The sequence below is a fragment of the Astatotilapia calliptera genome, chromosome 7 (genome assembly GCF_900246225.1).
Source record: "Astatotilapia calliptera chromosome 7, fAstCal1.2, whole genome shotgun sequence".
NCBI classification, from domain to species: Eukaryota; Metazoa; Chordata; class Actinopteri; order Cichliformes; family Cichlidae; genus Astatotilapia; species Astatotilapia calliptera.
Genome location: NC_039308.1, coordinates 19680174 through 19702886, shown reverse-complemented (window position 1 = coordinate 19702886; position 22713 = coordinate 19680174). Strand labels below are relative to the sequence as shown.

General features: G+C 38.1%; 2 protein-coding genes across 4 annotated transcripts in view; both read left to right on the top strand.

The window, feature by feature from the left end:
• prrc2b (proline-rich coiled-coil 2B) overlaps nt 1–6688 on the top strand; it is a 28096-nt gene extending 21408 nt beyond the window's left edge. For all 3 annotated transcript variants that reach the window (XM_026173650.1, XM_026173649.1, XM_026173648.1), the window contains exons 27-31: nt 159–326; nt 478–557; nt 691–772; nt 2235–2444; nt 4257–6688. In XM_026173650.1, the coding sequence (XP_026029435.1) occupies nt 159–326; nt 478–557; nt 691–772; nt 2235–2444; nt 4257–4424 (708 nt within the window). In that variant the 3' untranslated portion in view covers nt 4425–6688. The remainder of the gene's footprint in view (nt 1–158; nt 327–477; nt 558–690; nt 773–2234; nt 2445–4256) is intronic.
• An 8539-nt stretch (nt 6689–15227) lies between these two features.
• Nucleotides 15228–19667, top strand: edf1 (endothelial differentiation-related factor 1). The gene is made up of 5 exons (XM_026173646.1): nt 15228–15500; nt 16544–16595; nt 16738–16898; nt 18883–18976; nt 19075–19667. Exons 1-5 carry the CDS (start codon nt 15423–15425, stop codon nt 19134–19136), a joined length of 447 nt encoding a protein of 148 aa, XP_026029431.1. The 5' UTR covers nt 15228–15422; the 3' UTR covers nt 19137–19667.
• Nucleotides 19668–22713: the final 3046 nt, after the last annotated feature.

The window sequence follows — 22713 nt, the reverse complement described above, 5'->3', positions numbered from 1 at the left end:
CTGCTCAGGACTAAAATATCCATTTTAACGTATAAGAGGATTTTAAAATTGTTCATAGTGTTTGTTTTAGCCTAACAAATATAAGCCGTCATATAAATGGCATAATTGGACTGTTGTCTTATATTAAAGGCTTACAATCAATTCTTCATTCTCACCAGGTCACTATGCCCCTGCCTGGCTCTCAGCTGCGTTATGGTTCAGCTCAACAACACCTCATCCTCCCACAGTCCATCCAGCTGCAGCAGGGACAGAACTTGTCAGTGGGAGCCCCACGCCGAATGCTACCACCAGGGTCGCAGGCAGCTGTCATGACTGGCAGCAGAGAGGTGAGCCTTACTGGCTTCATGTTACTCAACTTTCCATCCATTAGATATCTCAGCACTGGTGTGCCATTTTTACCTGTTACACCGCTGACCATTACTGAAATTCCACTACAGTTGTCTGACAATGTACCTCTGTGTGTCTCTCCACTGTCAGGGTCCACAGATGGAAATGAAAGGTTTTCAGTTCTCCGAGAAGCCCAATCATTCCCCAGGCATGTCTGGAGGTTCTTACAGGTGAGTGGAAATAATTTGAGGAAGGTAGTAGAAGTTAGTTATGTAGATCTTTTTATCACTTCAGATGTGCTCCACTGTGTAACAGTGCACAGTTGGCTAATTCATTTGTATTATTATTATTTTTTTATATCAGACCTGGCTCTGCTAGCCCCGGCGGGAAGCCCTCTGGTCCTGGAGGACCTGTAGGCCCTCTGCCTACACATTTTGCTCAGCAGGTATGGATTTTTCACCTTAAAATATTACCATTTTTTTTTTTTCTTTTTATGCGACCATTGTTTTAAAAGTGGGCCACACAATATATTCCTATATGTATGTTTTATTTTCTAGGTATGATTAGTTAAATGCACCATTATGCAATTAGAATAGGGCTGTTCGATATAACGATATATATCGGATGACGATATAAAAACGTCTATCGTTTCATTTTACGCTATCGTTTGTTTCGTGGTGTCACAAAATAAACTGTTTACGGCAATATTTTTCATCTTTTTGATGGTCACTGTAGTGGCTATATTAATTTCTTAAAGTTTTCTCTTTCTCTTATATTTAATATAACCACACTACAGACGGACAAGCGCCTGTTTTTATGCGTTGTGGTTAGCAACAATGACGGTAACAGCATCGCGTGTCCACTTGTTTATGTTCCACATAAACCTTTCACAATAAAGCTCAAGATCCTGTTGAGATTTTTCAAAATAAACTAAATCATGTGAAAGAGCAGATTATTTACGGATGAGAATTAAAAAAGAGCCGCCAGACTGAAACGTTAGAACAGGCTTTTCCCCACAGCACGCCGTGTAATAAACACAAAGAAAACGGCAGCCGTTACAACCTATGTCTAAAAATGTATCGTTTCATGCATCTGTTAAAACACTCGACTCCAAATACACGACGCGCAGCTGGAAACACTTCACGCAAGTCGAGCTGACCGAGATTCACAGAATTTACAGAAAATGTTACATTTTTGTGATTTATAATGTTATCGGGACGATAGAATTCTTATATCGGGATATGAGATTTTGGTCATATCGCACAGCCCTAAATTAAAATATAGTATACTGTAAAAAACAAAACAAAACAAAAAACCTTTCCAGGACCATTACCTTGGTTTCTGCTCATACAGAGCACTAAGTACGAGTAAGCTCTACACTTTACTTTAAAGAAGAGACGGAGAATCATTTTTGTTTTTACATACGGTATGAATTTCAAAGTCATAGGAGTTTTAAATTCATACCGTATGTGTATTTACTAGGAGGCTGAGGGGTAGCACTGGCAGCCCCCCGGTATTTTATGTCTAAGCCAGTATCAGACTTGGATTTGAACGTTATTCAAGTAAACTGTCACAGGTAAATACAAATACAAGAATATGCACTTACTCGCTTGGGCTTTATTATTTTAAATAAATAACAGGAGGACCAAGATGTTTTTTATTTTTTTTAAAGGTATTTGTTACTGGTCTCTTTTCTGCTCAGTGAGAGTCTTTGATGCATACTGCTGCCAATATCGTATCCTAATGTAGGATCGCTACATCCTTTAGCCTGAACATCAGTATTTGGAATCTAAAAGTCAAGTCTAAAAATGTGTTAAGAAATTCAGCACTTGCTAATTATTTGCATTTCATTTATTTCCCAACCCTTCACCTGCTTTTCCTCCTGTTGTTTCCTCTGTGACCAACAGGTCCCTCCTGCTCAGGGCAGCATGGTGATGCACATGCGTCCCCCCACCACAGGCCCCTTCCCCAACCCTATTCAGAGACCTGTTATGCAGGTCAATAAGCCCGTCATCATCCGTTCCCCCCCTTACCCCAATCCTGGCCGTGACCCTCCCCACTCCATCCCTCCTTCAGCTTCCGAGCCCCCAGTTAAAGGGCAAGAGGATGGCATGAAGGTGAGCCACCCACTGTAAATATAGGTAATTTAATTTAATCCATTTTATCTTTCTCTTATTTTGAAATGCTTTTCATGTTCACTGTTGTGTGATTTGACTTAAAAATGTAACATTTTTTTAGTGTTGAATTCATTTTCAGTAATGTGAGACTTTTATGGTGTTACATAAAACACTTGTTGGTGCATATACAGGGAGTGCAGAATTATTAGGAAAATGAGTATTTTGTCCACATCATCCTCTTCATGCATGTTGTCTTACTCCAAGCTGTATAGGCTCGAAAGCCTACTACCAATTAAGCATATTAGGTGATGTGCATCTCTGTAATGAGAAGGGGTGTGGTCTAATGACATCAACACCCTATATCAGGTGTGCATAATTATTAGGCAACATCCTTTCCTTTGGCAAAATGGGTCAAAAGAAGGACTTGACAGGCTCAGAAAAGTCAAAAATAGTGAGATATCTTGCAGAGGGATGCAGCAGTCTCAAAATTGCAAAGCTTCTGAAGCGTGATCATCGAACAATCAAGCGTTTCATTCAAAATAGTCAACAGGGTCGCAAGAAGCGTGTGGAAAAACCAAGGCGCAAAATAACTGCCCATGAACTGAGAAAAGTCAAGCATGCAGCTGCTAAGATGCCACTTGCCACCAGTTTGGCCATATTTCAGAGCTGCAACATCACTGGAGTGCCCAAAAGCACAAGGTGTGCAATACTCAGAGACATGGCCAAGGTAAGAAAGGCTGAAAGACGACCACCACTGAACAAGACACACAAGCTTGAAACGTCAAGACTGGGCCAAGAAATATCTCAAGACTGATTTTTCTAAGGTTTTATGGACTGATGAAATGAGAGAGAGTCTTGATGGGCCAGATGGATGGGCCCGTGGCTGGATTGGTAAAGGGCAGAGAGCTCCAGTCCGACTCAGACCCCAGCAAGGTGGAGGTGGAGTACTGGTTTGGGCTGGTATCATCAAAGATGAGCTTGTGGGGCCTTTTCGGGTTGAGGATGGAGTCAAGCTCAACTCCCAGTCCTACTGCCAGTTTCTGGAAGACACCTTCTTCAAGCAGTGGTACAGGAAGAAGTCTGCATCCTTCAAGAAAAACATGATTTTCATGCAGGACAATGCTCCATCACACGCGTCCAAGTACTCCACAGCGTGGCTGGCAAGAAAGGGTATAAAAGAAGAAAAACTAATGACATGGCCTCCTTGTTCACCTGATCTGAACCCCATTGAGAACCTGTGGTCCATCATCAAATGTGAGATTTACAAGGAGGGAAAACAGTACACCTCTCTGAACAGTGTCTGGGAGGCTGTGGTTGCTGCTGCACGCAATGTTGATGGTGAACAGATCACAACACTGACAGAATCCATGGATGGCAGGCTTTTGAGTGTCCTTGCAAAGAAAGGTGGCTATATTGGTCGCTGATTTGTTTTTGTTTTGTTTTTGAATGTCAGAAATGTATATTTGTGAATGTGGAGATGTTATATTGGTTTCACTGGTAAAAATAAATAATTGAAATGGGTATATATTTGTTTTTTGTTAAGTTGCCTAATAATTATGCACAGTAATAGTCACCTGCACACACAGATATCCCCCTAAAATAGCTAAAACTAAAAACAAACTAAAAACTACTTCCAAAAACATTCAGCTTTGATATTAATGAGTTTTTTGGGTTCATTGAGAACATGGTTGTTGTTCAATAATAACATTATTCCTCAAAAATACTACTTACCTAATAATTCTGCACTCCCTGTATGTACGGCTTACCAAGCACTGCTGTCTCTTTAATAGGTCCTCTTTCTTTTTTGTACAGAATAAAACAATAAGAGATGTACGCAAGGCGGTGGGAGAGGGCAAAACACCGTCCGGGGGCATGACCAGCAAACTCCAGGAGCCCCTACCTTCCACAGGCCAAGCCAAACCAGCACGCACTGGAGCCATCAAACCCCAGGCTGTCAAAGTAGAAGAGGGCAAGGCGTAATAATGGACCTTAAAATCCTCATCACCACCAAGCCTGCCAACACAAAGCTCATTGACCACTGTCAGCCTTTTTAAAACCCACCTTACCCCCAAGGCTCCAAGGCCCGGGGCCTGCAGGCAGACAACATAATGAAATGCCCCCTCTTGAACTTTCAGAACTGGACACTGTTATTTCACATCACGTATAGAGATATATAAATATATATAAATATATGCATAAACACAGTCTTTTAAACAGATCTCTTCAAGGTCCTCTTTAATTTATTATTAGTCACTTTTAAGGGGATATTGGTAAGAAGAAAAGACATTTTGTTTTTGTGTGTGCGTTTTCTCTGAAGTGGGGGAAGAGGAAAATGGCCAGCTCACATGGTTCATTTTCCATACTGTTTTGCCAAACTGTAATTACTCCCTGTTTATGGACTGCATCCCTTAAAGACCCGACAGGAACTTCATACAACTGAGAAACAAAGTCTGCTAACATTTTTTTTTTTTTTTTTTTAAATGCAGTGTGGGGCACTTTTTGTTTTTCTTTGGTATTTTTTTCTGGTAAATAAAGTCACGACCCAGACATCCATACTAATGCTAAAAGACTTATTTCATTAACCCAGGAAAAAAATAAAACGCAATTGTTGGGCATCATGCATGTCAAACATAGCAGAAGTCAAGTGGATCACCTCAGAAATGCGTCTTTTTTGGGCTACTTAACCCAACACATGAACTGCGTAAAAACTGCTTAGATTCTTAGAAACATTTTTTTCTCTTTAAACCGTTCTTTGCTTTTAGATTCTGTTGCTCACTCTGTATGTAAATTGAAAGGAGAAAAAAAAGAGATGGAGGTTTTACCAAAATTATGTTGCTTCCATGGGAAGTTCACTGGCATCGATGGCGTGTGCATGTGATGTGTTGAATGTGTGTAAACTTGCAGGACATCTACCTAGAAGCTAGCAACATTTCACAAAGACTGTACCTGAACTCGGCATTTATTATGCTGACGTGTGCTCTGTGTGCGTGCGGGGGTGTGTGTGTGGATTTGGATTGACCACGCTGAAAACATTTGTGGGTTCATTGTGAAGTTTTGGAGGGCTGAGAGGTGGGCATTCACAGTTGCTGTAAAAGGACTCTCAGACAGCTGATTGAAATGTTTGCTTTCTTATCGCTTTGCTTTGGGCTGTAATGAAATCAAACTGTGTTAATGAACATGTGATGTAAGCGATTTTTCTTTTTTCCTTCTTTAACATCCATTAGCGTTTGTTTTCTTTTTCTTTAGGGCTCCTGAAAGACTTCCATATTGTTCAGATCCCATTTCAAAATCACTGAGGGGAGTTATTGAAAAAAAAGAAAAAAAAAAAATCTCATCACTATCTGATAATTCAAAATCTGGTTTCTGAGGTGGCACTAGCAATAAATGCAGCCTAACTATAATCACAATCAGGGTCCAATTAATTTTTTTCCTCCGTTAGAAGCTAATTATCACATAACGAGGGGTGTTTGCTTGTTAAACTCAAATCCACCCTTTTTTCTTTTCTTTTTTTTTGTGTGTGCGAGCACAGCAGATCCAGCAGACTACGAAGGACTTTAAAACAAAAAAACAAAAAAAAAGTGTTCTGTTTGAAAATGTGAAGCTGATGGAATCATTTATTTTTGTTCGTCTTCTGTTTTTATAACGGGCGCTCAATTTGAAACTCATGACGCCCCTGCCATAACTGTTACTGCTTACTATAATGCTCCATGACACTACAAATGTTTATCTTTACAACAGTGTTTCACTGCTATATGTGTATACGCATACTTAACTGTACAGTTGAGCCTTGTGAGCAAAGGGAGGCTTAAACTTGCATTTCATTTTAGATATTGTGGCACTATAAAGGATTCGATGTTTAAAAAAAAAAAAAAAAAAGGTCACTGTGTTCTCAGAACGGACTGCTTTCACCTGTTAGGTTTATCGGGCTTGGAGTGTGGGTTATTTTTTGTTGTTGGTTTTTTTGGCCTCTTACCCCTTTCTTGAAAGGATCTTGGCGCTTCTCATCATTGTACCTGCACCGCAATGTTGCCCATTTTGAGGTTGTTTGTTTTTTGTTTTTTTTTTTAACTTTTAAGATGCATATTTCAGTTTTTGTCAGAGGACCAGTGCTTTCTACAGCTGATCCAGCATTCTATTTATCCTCTCTGACCTTTATCCTTTCAGGTATTTGGTCATTACTCTCCCTTGTTAAAGAAAAAGAGCTTATTGAGAGAAAATAAATAAAGCAGTTGTGATTTCTTAAATGCACAGTTGTTTCTGTACTCGCACTCTCGTACCTCAGATTCTTCTGATGGCAGCAATTATTGGGATGAATAGTTTGCAGTTTGTTGAATGTGTGGTGTCCTTGATGGGCACTAAGGTTAACTGTGTACTAAATATGTGAATTTCAAAGGAAAGTTTAAAAAAAAAAAAGTTTTTTAAAAGTTTTAGGCTCTGCTAACCATGTTTGTTTTTAACACTGAAGATAGACAAGTTCAGTCTGAGGTGTTTGCGCCACACACCTGAGGACTGCCAGCTCTTAGTTCATCATTGTTTTCATTTTTGTAAGGAGACCCAAGATTGGAAGTCACTCTTAATCAAATCTGGCCCACTGAAAGATGTGAAGGGGAACATGGATTTTGTGCTTCTCCGTTTATTTTTATAGGTTTTACAGCTTTTCCTACTGATAAAGACTTCCATGCCATTCATACTATCCTAAGGAAATGAAGTAATAGATGAACATTAAATTAAGAGAATATGAAAACCTTTTGGCTCAACAGTTTAGAAAAAAAAGAATAAACAAAAACTTTATTTTAGTATTATAGGACAGCCTGGCCAACAAGCTACCATCATTTTTTCATTAGGACACTTTATTTATTAGAGAAATATTTATTATATATTTATTTCTTACAGTTTAAGCCCTGCGAGTCATGTTGACAGATTTCTTTCTTTGTTACAGCAACATTTCTTTATCATGTAGAAAAAAAATGAGACATACTGTTGAAATTATACTTGTTTTTTCTTATACAATGATATCTTAAGGATTTAATGTGTAGTTAAACTTCTTTGTGTTGACAGAAAAGAGAATTTCATTTGGTCTGGCCCACTTAAGATCAACTTTGACATACCCCATGAAATCCATGCAGGAAATACACTTACCAGACACCAGAAAGGCAAGACTGGGTTGGACTCAACCTTTTTCCCTCAGGTTAAACTTTTTTTTTTTTTTTGCATGAATTCAACAAGTTGCTGGAAACATTCCCCAGAGATTTTGGTTCCATTTGTTGACTGCACATCAGGATGCGAAACTCCTGTTCCAGCACATCCCAAAGGTCCTCTGATGGACTGAGATTGACTGTGGATTCATTTCAATGTCCAAGAAAGCAGTTTGAGGTAGTCTGAGCTTTGTGACATGGCATGCTGTCCCGAAGAAGCGCAAACTGTGGACATAAAGGGATGGATATAGTAAGCAACAATACATAGGTAGGCTGTGGCATCTAAATAATGGTTTTTGATATATTTTGTATGATCATCAAGCACTCTGATTAGAAATTCTGGTAAACTCCCCAAGGCCCACAAAATAAATGTAAGGGTCACGAAAACTGAGGAGGCACAAAAAGAAAACTGAAAAAGCTCCACGTATTTTTCTGCCTTTTTTTTCCTCCACTCTAAAAAAAACCCCACTCTAACTCTCTTCAGATTTTTTTACACCCACTCTATTATTCGGTCAGCAGTGGACACACAATGCAGGTTTTTGTGTCTTGGGAGCAACGCCTTTGCTGCTTTATTTCTTTTGTGCTGTACATTGTTTAACTGTAATCACAAAGTTACCTTTAGTAAACGTCCACATGTATTAATAACTTCCGTAGTAACACGACAACAACGCACTTGTGTAGTTCAGGCACGGTGACGTCACTCGGGTCAGAGATTCCGGAGATTTTTGCGGCGTAAAAAAACCCAAAGGAGGCGAGTCTGGACGAAGAAAGTTTCTCCTTCCTTCCTGGATGCGGAGCGGGAGTTTGCATACCTCACCGCGCGGCTTTCCACGAAGCTTTTGGAGTGTTTCTTATCCAGATAGCTAAGGTAACTTTTCTTTCTTCTTCTTCGCTGTCTGAGGACAGAAAGCTGCACCATCTTCTTCGACGTTTTTCTTCCTGTGCTGCACTCGTGACGATAACGATAAACAGCGAAAAAGTACCGCCTCGCTCTGAATTTATCTGAAAACTTAGATTTAAAAAAAAATAATTAATTAGTTAATTTTCTTTTTTTTCAGCATTTTCTACTACAAACAGAATCCAAACAGGGGAAAATGGCTCTTGGCTAAAAGCTGGCTGTTTTTCCTCATTACTGCCTGCTCACACAGACGATAATCGTTAATAGGATTTTTTTAATATTTAATATTCGTCAGACCCCGTTAGCAGTTCACGGAAAAGTTGCTTAAAAAGAAAAAAAAATCCATATCGCTCCTTAACAGAACATACGGCAGCCATCTTTGCCGCATAAAGTTAACTCTTCAACTGATTTATGAAAATAAAAAATAGAACATTTATGTTCGAATTATTATATTGTCATTTTTAATTAATAGATGACTGTCGACTGATTTTGATTGCTAAGTTTATTTGCACTCACATATTCAGCTTGCATTTGAAGACAACGCAATGTTATTTATGCTGTTAATATTCAGGTGGTCTAGTTGTTTGTTGTATAGTGTGTCTTAACTGATTCAGAATAGATAAAGAAAAGGAATAATTAACACATTTCTGTGCCTGTTCAAAACAAAGGAAAATTCTACATTGTTGTTCATTTGAGCCTTCTACCATAAATAAAGAGCTGGCAAAAAAAGAGAAAAAAAAGCTGCTTGGTAGAGTTTTGTTACTTAACACTATAGAGAAGGTCAGTCTGAGGTGTTTGCTCCACACACCTGAGAACTGCCAGCTCTCGGTTCATCTTTTTTTTTTATTTTTGTAAGGAGACGCAAGATCGGAAGTCACTCTTAATCGGTGCATTGCAACAATGCTGAAATTGTTGCAATTCAACTCAAGGTGCTTTATATTGCTGGCATATATGGTATCTATATTGGTATGAGCACCTTTATTCTTCACACTCTGAGGCAGGTTTTCTCGTAATTTCTTTAAGTAGTCTCCGGGAATGATTCTCCAAGCCTCTTAAAGAATTACTTCATTCAATAATGTCAAACCAGGCTCCATGAAGGCCAATCCATGACTGATAGTATCAGATTGTGTGTTTTATCTATTCAGGGATCCTTGGGATGCTGAAAAATTAAGCCATTTTCAATGCATGCTTCCTAAGATGTGACTTTTTTTTCTGTGTTCATAATTCTGTTAATTGCGACAAGCTTTCCAGTACCACTGGCTGAAATGGAGCTCCAAATCATGAAACAGCCTGCACTGTGTTTTAAATGTGGCTTTAGACACCCACAGTCTTACCTTTTTTCTGGCCTCATATGTATTGATGATGATTTGGATTCATCACTCAGTCAGACTTTTTGCCACAGACTTTCAGTCCAGTTCTTGTTTAATTTTAATTCCCCCCTGTTTCCTTCCTTAAAAATGTCTTCTTGACAGCCACTTTTCCAGTGAGACCATTATATGTGTTTATGTGAATTCAGATCAACAGGAAGCTAGATGTGTTCCTTTGCATCACAGAAGGCCACTCTGCAGCAAATCTGTGTGGAATGAGAACTGTGTCGTCCCCTGGTGGTTTGTTAATAAACACCAGTTTCTCAGATTTCAACCCCAGAAATACAGAAAATGTTAAAAACCTGCCCAGTAAACAAAACAAACAAAAACAGTGTATTCAAAAAGATTAAAACAAATATCAAAAATCAAAAGCAAAACCTCAGCTAACATATCGAACTGTTTACATGTTCACAAAAAAACAAATGACATTAGGCATAACATGCTCTTGGTTGATGCCAATACATTCCTATAGGGTGGTACTATAAGCTGAAACATCTTTGCATAACAGGTCTGCTTCTCTGATCCAGGATGACCGCCAAAAGTGCTGTCAGGCCCGATGAAGGCCTGATGATGATGCAGGAGCTTGATGACCGCCTGAAAGAGCAGATTGACAAACTGGAGCATGTTCGCCTTGGTGCTGTTGAACTGAAGGATAACTTGTCTGGGGTACTTTCATTAAAATGCTTATCTATCATATAAACAATTGTTTAATAAAATTGTATTATAAACAAACCTTTTTTGTTTTGTTTTGTTTTAAATTCAGAGCAACAGTGATCTAAGCCAGTCTATCAGTGACCATTTGGAGTGGCTGAATCACCTGTCTGAGCGAGTTGAGACTCTTCACATGAACACCACTGTTTTTATTCAGGTGGGAACGGGATGGGTTGTCTGAGGGGATGTAATAAAACGTCTGTCTTTTTCTCATAACTCATTTTCCAGCATTATCAGTCAAAAAACTGTCACTTCAGCAATGAAGACAGGACTCCCTTCCACTTTTAAAAAATGATGTCATTAGGGTTCGCTTGGGCACTGGTAGGAAGACCTGAAAGTATACACCAAAAACTCTGATGGCAAAAAGATTTAGGATCAGTTGCAATGATTGTTAGGGTAGCTTACTCATGAATTGGAAAATAACCGTGAAAATTCTTTGTATGTTTTCCAGATGAATCCAAAACCTCGTGCATGGGCAGGAAAACAGAGTTCCAAATATGGGTACCGCTGGGGTCGTCTCCACCAAGCAGATGATGCTCTGTCAGAGTGTGGCTGGTCCCCCATTCGCACACGACGTGGCAGCGATGCGGCCTCTGAAATGTCCTGTAATTGGTGACCGTTTAACCAGCTCCATATGTCAGCTGAGGTTTCAAAATAACATGACAATGCTTCACATTTTGTTATAGCTATAGTTTTCATGCATTTAATACTTTAATGTGGTTTTCTTCTGGTGTGTACTATGTTACTGAACACCCTGTATTGTTAATAAAACCATGGCTTTTGATTTTTATTTTGTAAGATTGTCTCTTCTCAGCTCTGTCTTTTAGCAACTTGAACATTTTTACATAGTCAGTTAAACTATCTAAACATTTTTGATATATTGCAAAGTAGGAAATTTGTTACTTTGTTAAGTTATGTTTCAAAAACTGTAAATAGTGCGATGACTTCACTCTTGTTTCGGCTGCCCTCTTTAAGGGTCAGCTACTTCCATCCCAAACATCCTATATCATTCCACAACCACAACTTGTCTACTTATTATTCATTCATGTATTCTGTCTTCCACTGACTTTAATTCTTAATGGAAATCTTGTTCTCAATGATTCACATGTTTGATTAGGTTTTATTATTATTATTTTGTTATTTTTCGGGCTTTGGGGCCGGAAATAATGGTATACTGGCTTGTGTGGTGACTTCACACAAATCTCGTAACAACAATATCCGATTGTTCAGTCTGACGTCACTAGCCGTGTCTGGGTCTAAACTCTGCTGCAGGTCCATATATCAAACAATCACTATGGCATTACTGAGAGTTGAAAAACTGTCTAAAGTCTTTCATCTTTAATAAAATGATCAGCGTTCTGCTCTACCGGGTGTAACAATTGAGTTTAACATCCAGGCATCCATGAAAACTGAATTTATGACATTTAACGGAGTTAGAAGTTAGCAGGAAGTTAGCTTGCTAGCTTCTATCCAAATACAATATAGCATGTCCTGACTGCGGGGTTTTGGAAACAAATTAAAACGTACAGCTCTGTTATCACTTCCAGCATAAATGAAGACAGAAAACTAAATAGCAGTGACGTTTGTAGGGTTACTGAAGTTTGGCTAGCTGGTATTTAACGATGTGCTACGTGACCGCTTGCGACACAGCTATGTTAGCATAATATAAACAAGCTAACTTTTTTTCCCACTCAATAAAAGTTAACGTGAGTGTTCTCGGTGGTCAGGAACAAATGTAATCGCATGGCAGGATGCTGTAAAAGGACCAAACTTCAGCCAGGAGAACAACTGAGATAATCCATCCACAATACGAGGTTAGTCATTCATATACTGCTGCATGGGCTGGGCTGTAGTTACATCCTAAGGTTTTAAAAACTGAGCTTAAATAAATGATTAGCGGTAATAAAAGCCGAGGGAGGTCAACAGTGATCACTGACTGTTTTGGGAGCTTTTTGAGATTAAATAGAAGAAAAGACATAACATTAAACATGTTAACAACACAAAAGCCATATTAAATGCAGACTACTTTAGACCCGGAAGTAGGATTCGTCGCGTCATCACTGAACAACCGGATAGGGGCACTTGGGTTTGTGTCCGAGACACAGTCTGGTTTTATGACAAACAGACACATCTCCAATAATATTAGACTCGTCTTGGATATTCTGGACTACTCAGCATTAATATCTGATGACTCATTTATCCTTCTCCTGGACTTCTATAAAGCCTTTGACTCAATTGAGCATGAATTGATATTTCTTACACTTCAGAAATTTGGTTTTGGTGATATCTTCTGCAGAGCTATCAAAACTCTGTATTCCAATGCTAATAGTTCTATTAGAATGAAAAATGGCACCACTTCTCGTTTTAGTCTTAATCGAGGTGTACGCCAAGGTTGCCCGATTAGCCCTTATCTTTTTTTACTTTTCACCCAAATTCTTGCCTCTCATATTTCGAATAGCCCTGTGAAGGGTATAAACATAGCAGACAGAGAGATTGTCATCAGTCAATTGGCAGATGATACCACAATTTTTCTTAAAAATGCCAGCCAAGTGCCAATTGCTTTACGTGTAATAGAGGATTTCTCAAAAGGGTCTGGATTGGTCCTAAACTTAAATAAATGTCAGTTATTACCTGTCAAAGAGTGTAATGTTCAGAGTATTTGTAATATAACAGTTAAAAATGAAGCAACATATATAGGTCTGATTATCTGCAAAGATACAAAAGACAGAATTTTACTAAATTTTCCCCCAATTATTAAAAAATCTCAAACCAAATTAAATCAATGGTTGCAGAGAGATTTAAGTATAAGAGGAAGGGTATTGCTCTCAAAAGCAGAAGGTCTGTCTCGACTGACTTATGCAGCAATTTCTCTGCATGTGGACGGCAAAACTTGTAAGGATATTGACCGAATGCTCTTCAACTTCCTTTGGAAAAACCGGACACATTACAATCTGAAAAAGTGTATTGATGAATGACTATGAACACGGTGGTCTCAATGTTTTGGATTTTACTACTCTAAACAATACATTTAAGATTAATTGGGCTAAACATTTTCTTAAAAATCCGGTATCCATTTGGAATTTTATTCCTCACTACATTTTCTTTAAGTTTGGTGGTCTAAGTTTTATCTTAGGTTGTGATTATAATATAGATAAGCTTCCAGAAAAGCTCTCGATGTTTCACAAACAAGTTCTATTAGCTTGGTCCCTTATATATAAACACAACTTTACACCCCATACGTATTCAATTTGGAATAATAGGAACATAGTGTATAAAAAAAAATTATTATTTTTTTCTAGGTGGGTTGACAAACGGATTGTTTTAGTGAATCAGCTGTTTAATCCTAATGGGCAGCTCATGTCCTACTCAGAATTTTTAAACACCTATAAATTTCCAGCCACACCCAAAGAATATGCCATATTATTTGATGCAATACCTACGGGTATTATAATGCTTTTTAAAGGTATTCAACCTTGCATATCATCTGTTTCTCTCCCCAACCCTTTAGATTCACACATAGGAAGAATCTGTCTAACAAACCACAGTAAAAGTAATAAGAATATTTGTGCTTTGTTCCAGACAGAATCTCTAACTATCCCACATGTGGTCTCTTATTGGAATTCCTTTGTCAGTGACATTAACTGGAAAAGAGTATGGACAATTCCTAACAAGTATCTGGTAACGAATAAAGTGAAGGAAGTCTCATTTAAAATATTGCATAAATTTTATCCTGCTAATCATTACATGACGAAGTTCAAAAGGGACATAAATGTGAACTGTGGATTTTGTGGAAGCCATCCTGAGACTGTGCAACACCTCTTCTGGATCTGTTCATACGCTAGAACATTTTGGAAAGACTTCAGTAGATTCATTGCTGGACATCTCTATAATGACTTTACTGTGAAATGGGAAAATGTTGTATTTTGTTTCTTTCGAAGGCAAAAAAAAGAAGATGTTTACTTTATAATAAACTTATTAGTTATCTTAGCTAAATTTTATTTTCACAAATGCAAATACAGTAACAAAAAACCTAATTTTAAACATTACTATAATGATGTTTTATGTTACATAAAATTGATTAGTGGATCACTTAACAAAAAGTCTATGAAAACTATTACTATTTGTAGTAATTACAAATTATTTGAATGTATGTAATTCTTTGTATTACACCCCCTGGCATATGTTAATTTTGTTCTGATTGTATACATGTTCTGTATACTGTTTCTTAATAAAGTTTAATATTTTGAAAAAAAAACAAACAAAAAAAAAACAAAACAAAACTTGGGTTTGTGTCTAATTTTAAACATTACTATAATGATGTTTTATGTTACATAAAATTGATTAGTGGATCACTTAACAAAAAGGCTATGAAAACTATTACTATTTGTAGTAATTACAAATTATTTGAATGTTTGTAATTCCTTGTATTACACCCCCTGGCATATGTTAATTTTGTTCTGATTGTATACATGTTCTGTATACTGTTTCTTAATAAAGTTTAATATTTTGAAGAACCCCCCCCCAAAAAAAAAAAAACAAACAAACTTGGGTTTGTGTCCGTGTCTGATGCAAGGTGCTCTTTAACCGTGAAATCACCAGCAGAGGTCGCTGAAGACAGGCCAGCATTATGTCATTGTTAACCACATTGTTGTAAATAAAGTTTTGGCAGAACGCATGGTCGATAATTCTGGAAGGTGCGCCTGGTTAGTTAAAGTAGAAACACCTTTCCCCGAAGGAAAATTGTCAGCTAAACTTATTTTTATATATATATTCAACGTTACGGGTATTGTGTGAACAACCGACAAACATGGCAGAAAGCGACTGGGACACCGTAACTGTCTTGAGGAAGAAGGGGCCGACTGCTGCCCAGGCCAAATCCAAGCAGGTTAGTGCGAACGCCGTATTTCGTTTGTGCTTCCGTACTTTTGCTGACTAACAACATTTTCGGATATCTACCTTACTGAGTGAATTAATCGTGTGTAATGTGTTGGTAAAAGCTCTTTGTGCACGTGGTCGTTAGTTGAAGCGCTAAGAACCATCGCACATCCTTCTGGTTTACTTCAATAACAACAGATATGAACGCCCGTTTCCGTTAATGTTAGCTAGCAAGATGAACCGCCTCTAGATGACCGGTCATATTGGAGACATTTAAACCGTCTGTTTGAGTGTTTTTAACTAAGCAAGTGCTAGCTGTCTTCGAAGGAGGGCTAGCTAGCTAACCTTCCTGCACTAACTTGAAGTGTATTTTTCTTTATGCCACAGTTTCTAGTAGCATATGGTACCTTCAACAAAACAAACTTCACACGGATAATGATCACACTAATGCCGGGGTAGCCTCTATATTATCAGTAGTGGATGGTCAGGATAAAGGCACACTCACTTTGGTGTTTATTTATACGAATGGTGGGAATGCTCATCAGCAGGCACGTAGCGAACGTCTTTAAATGCCACAAGTATAATTTAACTGTAACTTAAAGTGGTACTTCAAAAAAACATTAAAATGACTCGCTAAACAATTAATTTTTGAAGTTTAAGAACTGATTGTGACACCATTTTGACATTTTGTTGTTGCTGTTTTAAACGTGTATTGAAAGGGGAGGGTTCAAGATGTCATTTTGGGCTCATATGGGTTGGTTGTAGTGTTATAAATCCTTAGGACACCTTTCTTAAAAGAGTGGACTTAAATGTCACATTTCTGTGTGTGATTGCTTATTCTATCTTGAGAAATCTGAAATATTGTTTGTATTCAGGTTCAGTTTGTGTGCTAAGGTGAACTGTCTTAAATTCAGTCAATATGCTTTGATAAACAGATTGGTTACTTATTAACTAAATGGCATAAGGCTAAAGAGTGTGTATCAAGAGCTGGGCAATCTGCTGCAATGTTATGACCTGTACTTGTCCTATTTTTTTGTTTTGTTTTTTTCCCAGGCAATCACATCTGCTCAGAGACGTGGGGAGGAAGTTCAAACATCCAAGAAATGTAAATTCCCAGTAGTTGGTTTTACACTATAAGAATGAAGTCCTCTTACTCACCTGTGTTATGATTACTGCAGTCTTTGCATGCCCGGCATTATTCGCATTGCCCAGTGATGCTTTGATTTTATCCACGGCTTGTCATGCAGGGGCTGCAGGGCAGAACAAACAGCACCTTGTGACAAAAAATACAGCCAAACTGGACAGGGAGACAGAGGAGCTGCACCATGATAGGGTTCCTCTGGAGGTGGGCAAGGTCATTCAACAAGGCAGACAGGAAAAAGGCCTGACCCAGAAAGATCTAGCCACTGTGAGTAAACAAATATATTATGCTTGTATAAACAGTGCATAGACTGCTGGAAAATGTGCCATGTCTGGTTTTATAAAGCATCTCAGAAAGCAGTCTACACGTATCGAAAGAAAAAGTAGTACTTAGTAAGATAAACCAAACCAAGTCAGTGACGAATTGTTTGAACGTTGTTGTGAGATCAATATGATCCATGTTTTTAACATGATCACAGTCATGGGCAAAGGTTTCAGCAGTTTCAGCGGTTTGACATGTTTCTGGGGTATAGTGAAGAACAATGACAGGCCTTTCTAGAGCTGGGCGATATAAGATTCTTTTCATATCACAATATGTTTTTTTTTTTTCATTTCAGGCGATAACGATATATCACGATATAAGCCAAATAACTATATTTGTAAGATTTAAATGTGCCGTTGCTCACGAGTAAAATGTGAAATAATCAGCAGCTTGTTTTGATTGAAATATTTATTTCCCATAATAAGTTCAACAGGGTAGATGTACTTAAGGAACATGAGACTTTTTCAGATAAATAAAGGCAAATATTGCAAACTACACAAAAGGCAGCCACTAAAGAGTTTAAATTTCAAAATGGAACAAACAAAACAGACTACTAAATTGTCAATTCCACTTAGAAATAAATTATTAATTCTAAAAATAAATCTAGTTTGTTTTACAGAAGAACAGACAAAACTGACTAACTTTTGTCAATATGAAATAAACTGAGAACTAAAAGGAAATTCTCAATCTCTCCTTGTTGTATAGCTTAGCTTTTCAAACAGTTTTAAAATAAAGATGCTAACAGAACATTCTTCAAATCCAAGGTGCAACTTTATCTATAAAAAAAAAACAAAAAGCGTTAGTCGGACAAATGACGAATTAGCGCTTTCAGTTAGAGATTGAGCATGCTCTAGTGGGTGGCACTGCTTCAGGTGATAAAAAAGGTTTATTGTATTTCCAGACTTGCTTTCGGCACAATTTACAGTGCGCGCTACTCTGTTTTTTGTCAGACTTGAAATAGCCGAAACTTCTCTGGCCTTTCCTTTCGACAATCTCTCCGGCATTGGAACCATCATCTGTTTTCTCTTCGGTAACCTTCGGTCACGCTCTCGGTTGATTTTTCTAGTCGGCACACTCATTTCCTCCGTTACCCGGGTGGCACGGCGGCTGGCTGCTTCTCAAACAAATACACATGTACGGCTTGGCACTTGTGCTGTGTGTAACAAGTCACGTGACGTGACGCTGCGGCTGTGATTGGTTCGGCTCTGCGCTACTTAATTTGGATTGGCTGTTCTTTTGTTTTTTTGTTTTTTTTAAGAGAGCAAGAGAGATGAGGCCTATCGCATTAGTTAAATTTTTCTATAGAGAAAAAGTTTTTTCGCAATGCATATCGTTCTATCGCTCAGCTCTAGGCCTTTCAGAAGTTTCAGAGTTTTATAATAAATAATAAATATATAAATATTATAAATAAAAACAAATAATAAATAAAATAATTTATGCAAAGAGGTGTGCTTCAAGGCCAAATCCTGACTGATAGCTCTCCGTTCCCATCTTATCAGGACTCAAAGTCGAGTAAAGTTTGTAGTCTTCTGCTTGGTTCCATTTGCTTTTTAAAGGATTGACCATGTTAAGAGTGTTATCAACTTCTTCAAGCAATCCCAGAGCAACTTGGGGGTGATGTGTGCATGATCATGCACTTTTCTACAAGGCAAACATGATAGCTTAGCCAAGTTGAGAATCTATGGTGAGTTTTTTTTTTCCTCACTGTAATCATAGAAACTTAAAAAAGGAAAGGAAAGTTGTTGAAAAAATTTAAATTTTAGCCATGACTGTACTTTAGCTGTGGTTTTTTTTTTTTTTTTTTAAAGTATTTGCTAGCAAAGTAATTTTCCAGTGCAAACCTTACAATGAGTGTTTATTATCACCCTGCAGTTATGTGAAATGTGCTACCCACAAGTTCTAAATGATCTATTCCACACTTTTTCCTCAGAAAATTAATGAGAAGCCTCAAATCATTGCTGACTATGAGTGTGGGAGAGCCATTCCCAACAACCAGGTCATGGGGAAAATAGAAAGAGCAATCGGTAAGTGTGTTACTTTAAATTTTTCCAAAACAAAATGTTGAATTATGTTATTTTCTCGGCTGTATGACCCACATGTTTTTACCTTTGACCATGAACAGGACTGAAGCTACGTGGGAAGGATATTGGCCAACCCCTGGAGCCAAAAACCAAAAAGAAATGAACACAAAGCCTCGAAATCAGCCCTCCCCAACCCCTCCTGTTATCTGTAACTGAATCCTGAATCCCCCTCCCACCTCTTAGAACCCTTAAAAACTTTCCTTTCCCCTCCCATCCGATCCTCTTTCTGGGCTGATCCCACCATGTCCTGTCATAGGACCTGGTGCTTCACTGCAATGCAGGCTACATACTAACAAGTCATCTGAAACACTCTGAAACACCACAAAAAATGAATGATTGAATGCTTTTTAAAGCATCACAAAAAATGTTCAGTGACGTTCTTTCACCTACGTCTGCTTGGGCTTTGACACAATAAAAGTCAGATTTTTCTTTTCTTTTTTAAAAAAAAGGTGAATTATTTTTCATCTTCAGACTAATGTTAATTCTGAGCATGATGATAAACCAGAAGTGCTTGATTGCATCTTTTCACTCTCTTCAGACAGTGGGTGGATGTCATTACAGTGTTGAAATGTTTTAATGCTGTGCGTTGTTTTGATCTATAAATAAAGTTTGGCAGTTCATGAATTATTCTTTGTGTGACTTTAAAGCTAGTGTGGCACAGAATGTCTTAACAAAACCAGTGAGATGTATATAGATACAGATAATATATAGACTTTTAAAAACTACGTTTATCCCAGTAACACTTCAGTAACTACTTCAGGTAAATTTTGGCAGCTATCTTTGAAATGTCCCAGGGCGCTTATTTGGAAAGTTTTGTACACATAATTTCCAAGTTAAACTTTAGGTTCAGTGGGCATGAAGACACAAAAAACATGTAAGGAATCACCAGCCAAATCTTTGATTTCTTTGATTGTCTGGCGCCTTTGTAATGGGCATCTGCCAAAGATTTCCATTCAGGATCCTTGGAGTGTTGTTTCTTCGTCATGCTATACCTCTGTCACAAGAGTTGGTGTTTGCTCTAGAGCTAGTTTTTGTATTCTTCAAACACATCCTCCAGAGATGAAGCCCAAACTATATTTCCTCTGTAGTAGACAAAGTTAAACTGAAAGATACTTTAGTTTTACTCGGATCTCAGGAGGTTAAAAGGCTGCCTAAATTATTTTGTTAGAAAATACTATAGCATTGAATACAAAAGTAATGACAGAATTCAGCCACTAGATGTCAGAATACTGCAAAAAAATTCATAGATTTTTGCATTTTGAAGTCTGTAAAAGCAAGTTACACAAGAAACAAGTGTATGCAGGATCAATGGGGGGGGAGACATGCCTCTGTGTTTCAGTGTTTACTACTGCTGATAAAGTCCAGGTGCATAACTGTAAAACGTTTCAAGCACCTTTTCAGAGAAATTTGTTTTTGTTTGTTTGTTTTTTTTGTCTTAAAAAGCCAAATTTAAACACATCCTAAAATTGAGACGGCACCTTCTAACTTCCAAAGATTGACCTTGATGAAGCAGCAATTTGCATTTCTTCATAGTGCCCCCCTTTTCACAATGACTTACTGATTTAGGGAATATTCTTTATTGCCATAAAGGCTGCCTTATGTTCTTATTAATGATTCATAGAATTGTTGCAGAGCAGCAAGGACATAATGGAAGAGGAAGTGCAAGTGGGACAAAACACGTTCAAGGGTGAAGGACTGAGGAGCTCGTCAGTGTGAGAACTTAAAGTGGGGAAGGACGAAAATTACTCTGACTTCCTATTTAGCTCCAGCAGCAGGCTGCAAGTCCTTCAACTGCTCCGCAGGAAACACCTGAAGGAAGCTGCAGCTGTGTGCATCACTCGTTTGGGATATATGGGAAAGCTGGGTGACATGAAGAGTTGCTGATATCATTGTGATTAATTAAAGACCAATGCCATGTCAGTGACTGTCACTATTTAATTCAGCTTTATTTATATAGCGCCAAAACACCACAGCCGTCACCTAAAGGTGCTGACTATTTCAAGTTAAAGACCCTAGAATAGTACAGAGATTAGAATTACTACTACTTATTAGATACTGAATGGGCCTTTGTCATAGCAAGTATTTTCACTCATAATGTTAATATTAACAATTCTGGTCAATTAAAGTTGTAGTAAATGACACATGTTAATAATATATATAACTTTTATTATTTTTCTTTCTTTGTGGTATGTCAGATGTGTCCTGTGAAAAAGCCCTGTGGGCCTGTTGACCTGAGGCTGATTCTTGGCTATAGGGAAATGGAACTAAGGCCATGCTAGATGTGCCCCACATTTCCACTGAGCTGCATGTAACAATCCTCCTCAGTGTTAAAAGAGCATTTTTTTAATGGGCAGCTTCATACAGTAAGCACTCTGATATATAACATTATGAATGGGTTTTCTGTCTTTCTTAAGGTATAAAGACCAGAAGGAGATAATAAAGTGCATAACCAGATTTTAGTTTTAACTTTTAGTCAAGGCCCCAACAAAACAATCATTTTAGAGTTAAATGAGCAATAACTGGTAAATTAGCGTTTTGTTTTTTTAAAGTCAATTAAATACTCATATAAATCGTTTCCCCCTCACTATAGCTAGATCTTTACCTTAATCATATTTTAGCTGAGCTGAGCCGCTTTGTACTCTCTTATGTCTTCTGCTAAAGACAGTTTGCTGGCATTCCTTTTTTCTCTTAAATAAAGAATGCAACCTCTTGACCGGTGTTCACTGCACAAACAAAGAAGGGGCCTTGCTGTTGTTACCAGGGGGTTATTTAGATTCTTGCTCAACAGGCTGCTTCAGTGTGTGTGTGTGTGTGTGGACTGGTGAGCTACTGAAAGGGAGAAGAAGACAGAGACTGACTGCTTTCCTGGAAATGCCATTCCATTGGTCAAAACACCATAGCAACATAGTTCCACCTATGACAAGGCAGCAGCCAGTGGTTTTGAAGGAGTGATGTGAAGCAGAAGGCTACACTGTGTGGGGGGAGCAGGTGGGAGGTATTGAGTTTGGGGGGTGTTTGGGGAAGGAGGGGGGTCTGGGGTCTGTTTTGGCCTGAGGCTCCAAACTGAAATTGAGATTCCACCACATGACCAACCTGTTGTCTTCCACAGCGGCAAATGTTTTTCTCTTTTGTCTGACAGGAGTTTTTGGCTCCTTTCATCCTGTACTTATTTTACTTTTTCAAAAAAATAAATAAATCTAGTTTTAATTTGCTCACGGCGCTTTAGTCCCTGCACAAAAAATAGTTTACAAGACATAGAGAAATTATTCTAAATAGAATCAACAGAAGTTAATTCCCTATTATGTTTATGCACAGTCTCTCAGCCAAGCTACAGAAAGGCTAGGACCAATAGGAGGAGGTATCTGCAACATCGTTTACTGCTGTGGATTTTTTTTCAGTACGGAGTTAGTTAGTTAATTTGCATGTGTTTCACACAGTCTTACATAGCATACTTTGGAGTAATAGGATCCACAAAACACACAACAACATAACAAAAGGCTGGTGTTTTCTCCCGTTCATCAAAAACACCCTCTATTTCCTGTGTGACGCCTTCAGATCTGCTTGCTTGATGCAAAACTCCCTTTCTAACACATCCCAAAGGTGCTCTGTTGGACTGAGGAGACCATTTCTTCAGCACAGCGAGCTCACAGTCATGGTCCATGTTTGAGCGTTATACTGTT